The sequence below is a fragment of the Cinclus cinclus genome, chromosome 2 (genome assembly GCF_963662255.1).
Source record: "Cinclus cinclus chromosome 2, bCinCin1.1, whole genome shotgun sequence".
Lineage (NCBI taxonomy): Eukaryota > Metazoa > Chordata > Aves > Passeriformes > Cinclidae > Cinclus > Cinclus cinclus.
Genome location: NC_085047.1, coordinates 79,042,856 through 79,050,674, shown reverse-complemented (window position 1 = coordinate 79,050,674; position 7,819 = coordinate 79,042,856). Strand labels below are relative to the sequence as shown.

At 58.8% G+C, this 7,819-nt stretch overlaps 1 protein-coding gene across 1 annotated transcript; it reads left to right on the top strand.

Annotated features, from left to right (window-relative positions):
• The first annotated feature begins 839 nt into the window (after positions 1 to 839).
• On the top strand, positions 840 to 7,600 carry ZIC5 (Zic family member 5). Its single transcript, XM_062514865.1, is given in 4 exon segments — positions 840 to 1,171; positions 1,173 to 1,242; positions 1,245 to 2,127; positions 6,706 to 7,600. Coding segments are annotated over 4 exon segments (1,740 nt in total). The 3' UTR covers positions 7,161 to 7,600.
• The last annotated feature ends 219 nt before the right edge of the window (positions 7,601 to 7,819 follow it).

Below are 7,819 nucleotides of genomic sequence, written 5' to 3'. Positions count from 1 at the left end.
TGGCTCTCCCCACGGGATGCCCTGGGAAGCCGCTGAGGGAGGAGGAAGACCCAAAGCGGCAGCGAGCGCAGGCTCCCAAAACTTCGCTCTAACATATGCCACTCGCCCCCCTCCTCCTCCCCTCCCCGCTTACGAGTTTATTTTCTAAAGGAAAGGAATCCCAACCCCCGCCGTCTTCTTTTTTAGGGAAACTTTGTCCGCCTTCCCCCAGAGGTGCCTTGGGCATGAGTACACACAACCTCCGCCTCGCGTGGGTGTGGGGCTGCGCACATTGCTGTATGAGGGAGTGTTTCCCGCCTCATCCATGAATGAACGTGGCCCTCCAAAAAAAAAAAAAAAAGCAAAAAGGAAAGGAAACTGAGCGCAGAGCCGGGTAGCAGCCGAGCGTGGGCTGTTGCCGGGCGAGAAGAGAAACCCCAGGGCCCCGCAAACGTAAACACGGCGGACCACCTGAGCAGGGCGCCCCGTCCAGTGCCTGGGGAGCAGAGGCAGCTGCGCCCGGAGCTGCCGGCGGGGGAGGCGCGGGGTGCGCCCCGTCGGGCCCCGCGCGAAGTTTTACAAGTGCAACTTCGGGGGGCGGCGCGGGGGGGCCCGGGGGGGCGGCGGGGGCGGATCCCCGCTGCGCCGGCGGCCTGAAAGGGAGCCAATCGCGCGGCCCCGGCCGCTGCCAATCATCGCCATCCGTCCAATCCCTCCGGCGCGGTGTCCGAGCCGTATTCCCCAGCGCGCCGCCGAAGTGTGGTGAGGGCTCTGCCAATCGCGGGCGGGCAGAGCGGGGCCAGGGATGCGCGGGGCTCGGAGCGCAGACAAAAGAAGTTAAAGAGCCGCTTAATATATACATGTTTTTGAAGGCGGGTAAAGGGAAAAAAATAACAACAGCGAGCGTAGATGGGCTTGGCTGTGTCGTTATGGAGCCCCCTTTGAGCAAGAGGAACCCGACACTGAGATTAGCGGATTTGGCAGCGGCTCAGCCCCATCCTCACCAGAACATGACAGGCTTCCCGGGGCTGGGGAACCACCACGTCCACCCCCACCACGCGGCCCACCTCCACCCCGGGGACGCGGGCGGCGACCCCGGCGGCGCTCTCACGCCGCTCGGACCCGAGCACATGGCGCAGCCCGCAGCCCTCAAGCTCACGCCCGAGGCGCTCACCGCCGCCGCCTTCGCCGCGCCCGCCGCCACCACCGCCGCCGCCGCCGCCGCCACCGCCGCCGCCGCCACCACCGCCGCCGCCGCCTACGCGCCGCCCGCCGCCGCCCTCCCGGGATACCCGTCGGGGGAAGCGGCGGGCCGGGACTTCCTCCTGCGGCGGGAGCTGCCCGCCGCCGCCGCCGTGCACGGGGCGCTGGGTGAGCAGCACCCGCCCGCCGGCTCCCCCCACCTTCCGCACCCGCCACCGCACGGCGTCTTCATCTCGGCCGCCGGCACCTACGGCGCGACCGACGGGGCGCACGCCGCCTTCCCGCCGCCGCCGCCCGGCGAGCAGGGCGCTCCCGCCGGCCGCCACCCGCCGCTCAACGGGCAGATGCGCCTGGGGCTGGCGGCCGCCGCCGGGGAGCTCTACGGGCGCGCCGAGGCGCACTACGGGGCCGGCGCCACCGCCTCTTCCTCCTCGGCGTTGCAAGGCTACGGCTCCGTCAACCTCAACCTGGCGGCGGCCGGCCACGGGCACCCGCACCACCCCCATCCCCACCACCACCACCATCATCACCACCACCACCATGCCCACGTCGGGGCCGCGGCGGCGGCTGCTGGGGCCTTCCTGCGATACATGCGACAGCCCATCAAGCAAGAGCTGATCTGCAAGTGGATTGACCGGGAACCGCCTCCTCCGCCTCCGCCGCCGCCACCGGGCGGTAGGAAGCCTTGCTCCAAAACTTTCAGCACGATGCAGGAGCTGGTGAGCCATGTCACCGTGGAGCACGTCGGTGGGCCCGAGCAGAGCAGCCACGTGTGCTACTGGGAGGAGTGTCCCCGCGAAGGCAAGCCCTTCAAAGCGAAATACAAACTCATCAACCACATACGAGTACACACGGGAGAGAAACCCTTCCCTTGTCCCTTCCCCGGCTGCGGGAAGGTCTTCGCTCGCTCAGAAAACCTCAAGATCCACAAGCGGACTCATACAGGTGGGTTGTTCTTTCCCCCCCGCCCTTGCCCCCCTCCTCCCCACAAGGGTTTCCTTCCTTTTCTTTTTCTCCTCTTTCCTCCTCTTTTCCTCCTCTTCTACGCACCACCGGACATGTGACTTTTTCATGAATAAGTAATTCGACAGCACACGGGCCACGCACACACAGCTACGTACACGCACCCGGCCCCTCTGCCCTGCACACACGTGTCCCGTCCCCCCCTTCAGCCCCCCCTTCGCCTTGGGCAGCTCCCTCCCCACCCCCTCTACTACCCACCTCCCCACATCCCGCCACCACCGGATAAATACACCGATTAATAAATAACGCAGAGCCGGGGGAAGATGAGCAGCAGCCCCTGCGGAAGAGCGAGGAGAGGATGAGCGCTCGCCCGTCCCTGCTCCCGCCGCCCTTGTCCGGGGCACCCTGGGGGGCTCACCCCGCGTTTGTGAAGCGCTGCGCTTTGCCACTTCCCGCCGCCACGCCGAAGGACGGCGGTTCTGCTCTTCCTGTCGCTTCTGTCGGCGGGGACGGAGCCGGGCGGGTGACGTTTGGCCCGACGGAGATGGGGCCGCGGGGGCTCTTGGGGGCGCAGTTCCCCTGCGCTGCGGGCGGCGGTGCTCGGGTCTGTCGGTACTACCGGGACTACAGGGCTGCCCCTGTCACCAGCGCTCCTGGGGCTATCCCAGTTCCGGGACTGGCCCTACTACCGGGACCAAGGATGCTGCAGCGCGTACCCCCCGGCCTGGGCTCCCGATATTGCGGAACTACCTCGGATGCTGAGGGCACTGCTGGGGCTGCCCGTGCCGCTGGGCTACCGGACTGACTCCGGTCCCGAGGCTGCTGGTGCTGCCTGGGCTGCTCCCGCCTGCGGCAGTACCCGCGGAGTCGGGAAGCAGGGAGTGAGGCGGGGGAAGGCTCTCACCGGAGGACTCTTCCCTCCCTTTTTGGATCTGAGAAGCAAATTTCAAAGTCGCCCCGACTGCTCGGCGGGGTACGGGAGGAGGGAGCGGCACTCCCGGAGAATGCCTCGGGGGACAGGCGGGGGACCCTGGAAGGGCTTGGGGTGTGTTTGAGCCGTTTAGTATTTAGTTTTTCTGGGTTTGGTTTTGGTGGTTTTTTTTTCTTTTTTTTTTTTTTTTTGGTTAGGTTGGGTTTTCTCCCTCTCTTTCTCCTCATTCCTCGCCACTCCCGAAATACGCATTTCCATCTGGGTGTAAAACTCTGCCGAAAACGAACGAAGCCGGGATTTATAGTGGCAGACAAATATTATTCCTTGGAGGATACTTAAGGAAGTGGAGTTGCCGTAATTGCTTTCTTGATTTATTGTTTGCTGCTCGGAAAGAGAAAAGCGGCGACCGTACAACGTGTTGTTCCGATGTAAAACCAAATGGCCCATGGCTGAAAGGATTATAGATTTTTATCTCCAGAATATGTCAGGCATGAGCCCATATGTAGCAGCGGAGCCCTGAGGGTGCCCAGTGCTCTACTCCTAGAGCCGGGGATGATGTGCGGGTGGGAGATTTCTCGGGGACAGAGGAGGGGGTAAGGTCTGACACTTCTTGTTGTTGTTATTGTGTTAACGACACCGTGGAACGAGTTAGTTGGGAGCCCGCGGTTTTATCATCTATAGCCTTCTACACTTGCCTTGATTTGAAAAGCAAGACTTCACCGCGGACTTTTCTGGGCTCCTCAGCTCCTTACCCATCTCCGCTCCAAGGGGCAGGCGGGAGTGAGTTAGGAAGGAGTCGGGGAGAGGCTTGCGGGGAGATAGAGAGATTCAGCGGGGGAAAAAGAGCTCCCTACCAAAATCCAAATACGTATCAGGCACGGTTCGCCCGATAATCAGGACCTTAGATGAGGTCGAGCGCTGCCCCGAGGCAATGCGTGGGACGTGACATCTTGCTAGGGCAGTTTGGAGGAGTTTTCAGCTTGGGGCTACCCGTAGTCCCCGGGAGGGTATCTGTGCGTGAGCCCACAGGGAAAGGCTGTATCCACGCAGAAGGGGTCCTTGCACCAAAGCAGCCCTCGAGGTGGGGGCCAGTGGTCCACTTCGAATGACAGCTCGGCCCATGGGAGGGCAAAGTGGACAGAAGTCTTTCCCTACATATTTCCCTCCACGCCTTCGAGTAGACAAGGGATTCCAAACTTTCTGCCCATTCCTATTGGATTAATTACTGTCATTTTGCCCCCTCACCTCTAACTTAGTGATGTGCAGCCTGGGAGCAGGAGAGATTTACAAACTTTTATTATGGGACATTTGGTGCCGGGGGGGGAGGGGGGGGGGGGGAAGAAACCAATAACAACATAATCGTATCATTAGGCGATTTTGCATGTTTCTGGCAATCCTGCAGGAAGAAGAGTATTTCAGTAATTCAGGAGACGTTTGATGTTTGGGACTTTTTTATTTTTATTTTTATTTCTTTTCTTTTTTTCCTTTTTTTTTTTCCCCTTCTTTCTTAAAAGCACTCCCCGGGGGCTGCATACCACGCTCTGCAGCTACTGCCCTATTTTGGAGACAAATCACTGTTCCTACACCCGGTGCATTCTAGCATTCTAGCTGGAATGGGGAACTCGTCCCTCCTGCAATTTTACTGTCCCCTTACCAGAGACCATGCTCAGGATGGCCAACTTCCTTCCAACAATTCCCAGACCCTCCAAAAAAAGTGACCCCAAGCCCGTCTGTGCCCCTCCCCGCCGCCAGCACTGCAGCTGCCAGGAGGAGTTAGGGGACGGCGCCCGACATCTCGCCCCCTTCCGTGGGTTGAAACCACCTACAAATGGTTAAACTCTGACGTGTTGCCCTCGTCAGCGTAACGGGGACACACCGGGACCTTCCCCAGTCTTGGACTTACGGGGAATTTGATCGTCGCGATCTGGAGTCTGGCGAGGGTGCCCACGCGTGAACCCAAGTGGAAATACACTTCCCTAAAACCCTGACAAAGTGGACGCGGTTTGGTCCAGCTGGTTGGAACATTTCTCAAGGGGCTGCGCTTTGGGCTCTGCGGGTCATGGCCAGCAGCAGAATGTGTGAGCCTTCATCCTTGGGGTAACACAGATAGAAACTACCCAAAACCTCCAGTAGATTTGCTTTATTTACCCGGAAGAAGTAATAGTAATTAATGAACAAAGTGACAGGAAACTTGTCTCGGGGGTGTGCAGAGGTTTTAGAGGTTTTCATGCACTTAAAATCCACAAGGCACAATGTTAATTTTAATATTTTTCTCCTTTTTTCCTTTTTTTTCGTTCTTTTTTTTTTGAAGATAAATTTTGCACTTTCTAGAACTAGCAGTTTAGTGGTAGGTGAGCCGATTTTAATTGAACAAATTGATGCATAAATAGGCTGTGGAGGTGTATGTTTCTATAGTAACAGCCAAGAAATTGCTTCTAAAAATAAAAATAGTTTTCTTACTTCCATTATTATTTTGATAAATAATAAACGCAATACAACCTTACAAATAGGAGGAGCAGTAAAAATCACTTGGTGGTAAGGAGAAAATGTCCACTGAAAGAGCTGCTGGGTTGTTACTTCTGACTCCTCAGAGCAAAACACATCAGAAAATACACATCAGCCATGTCTGAACCGACTCAAGATTCGCAATAGTCATGACAAAGGTTATGAGTGCAGGTCTGTCTGTGCTGGACTCACGTGTAACATGGTAGAGTGAGAAAAACTTGCTGTAGGAAGCTTCGGTACAGGGATCTGGCACTTTTTTCTTTTTCCTCCGCTGTCTCAGCAATAGGTATTTTCCCAGCCCTATTCGGGAACTATGAGGAAGAGTCGGTTCCGGAGCTATGGGAAGGACATGGCTATAAGTACCAGAACATATGTATTCCAGGGTACACTACAGGAGACGAGCGCCGGACTGATTTTCACACCTTTAGCTGCTAAGCAATGTGTAAAAACTCTTAAAAGTAGATCATCTGCTCACGTTTGGACCCACATTTGCCCAGGGTAACCAGCTACGGAAACAGCAGCCTGCTGCCCTCATCTCCGGTGTCTGGTTGGTCCCCCAAGCTTGCAAGTTCCCAGTCCGGGCTGCGGGGTGCTCCCTCTTTGTGTCGGGATGCTTAAACAGGTGTTACTTTTATTTCCCCCAAACTAATTATTCCCCCAGCGCAGCGCCCATTGGGAAAGGATTACGCAGGAGATGTGCCAGGCGAGCCAGGCTGCCGGCAAACGCCAGCCCTCGCAGGCAAAGGCATTGAGAGGTTTTGTTTGGGTTCGGTCATTAGAGCGGTAATGAAGGTTTCTCGTGTGCGAGGGGAGCGCTGCAGAGGGCAAACAAGGCCGGGGGGGCCCTGCCGCCGCCAGCCAGGGACTCCGGCCCCGAGGGCTGCCAGCGACGTGTGACAGGCAGCAAAACGCAGGGAAAAAGTCGAAACCACGGGCATGTCCCGACTGTCGCGAAGGGGGAGGACAAGAGGGAAAGGGGAAGAAAAGGAGGGAAGGGGAAGGTTTACCCTCTGCGCTAGCCCCCCGGAGGCCGCGCTGCGGAGGGGCTGCGATGCGGCGGGCGGGCTGCGGGCAGCGCCGGGCCCCCGCCCGCCGGTAACGGAGCCATTGCTGTGTCCCCGCAGGGGAGAAGCCCTTCAAGTGCGAGTTCGACGGCTGCGAGAGGAAGTTCGCCAACAGCAGCGACCGCAAGAAGCATTCCCACGTCCACACCTCCGACAAGCCCTACTACTGCAAGATCCGCGGCTGCGACAAGTCCTACACCCATCCCAGCTCCCTGCGGAAGCACATGAAGATCCACTGCAAGTCGCCGCCGCCCTCCCCGCCGCCGGGCTCCCAGGGCTACGCGGCGGCGGGGCCCCCCGACGGCCCGCTGCCCCCCGAGGCCGACCCGGCCGCCGAGCCGCCCCGCGGCCGCGCCGCCGCCCTCTCCCCGCCGGTCACCAACCTCAGCGAGTGGTACGTCTGCCAGGCAGGGGGGGCTCCCCGCCGGCCCCGCACCCCCTCCAGCCGAGACACCTCCCCGGCATCCGAGGAGGACGAGCCCCACAGGACCTCGGGTGGCAGAACTGCTCCCTAGGGCCGTGCCGAGCCCTGCCAAGCTGCCGGTGGCCCCGGTCCCACCGCACTGGCCCGGGCCGCGGCGGCAGCCACCTGGCACCAAGGGCTGCCGTGGAAGTGCCATCAGGTTTGACTTGCGCTATTTATTCCATGTACGAAACCCTATGGTGTTTGTACGGTAACTAATTTAATTAAAGAGACTCGGACTTTTTTTTTTTTTTTTTTTTTTTTTTTTAATAAAAGCATTAATAACGCCATGCTGGGCCGTCCCAGTCACCCCAGCCGCACAATTTTGCAGGGGGACGGTGCCAAGGGAGATGCCCATCTTCCACTCTGCCCATTCCCATTGCTCTTAACAAGAGTTAGCTGGCGAAGGCTGCGAGCAGGCAGAACCCAGCCGATGACTGGAATGGCTCTTAAGTACCTTAGCTGCCATGCCAGCACCTCCTCTTCGGGCTGGGTAATGTCCCAGGACAGCAGCAGCCTCCTGACTGTAAAGCAGCACCTGCTGGAGCTCCGGCCAGTCAAAGACAGGTTGCGGATCCCTTGAAATAAAATAAAACAAATGTATTTCCCCACCCTTCTTGCAGTTCAGCTCCTTTGTAATTGATGGTTTCTCTCCCGAGTCGGGGGGTCCCACCTGCACCCAGCATTTTCTCTCAACCCTTTCTTTCACCC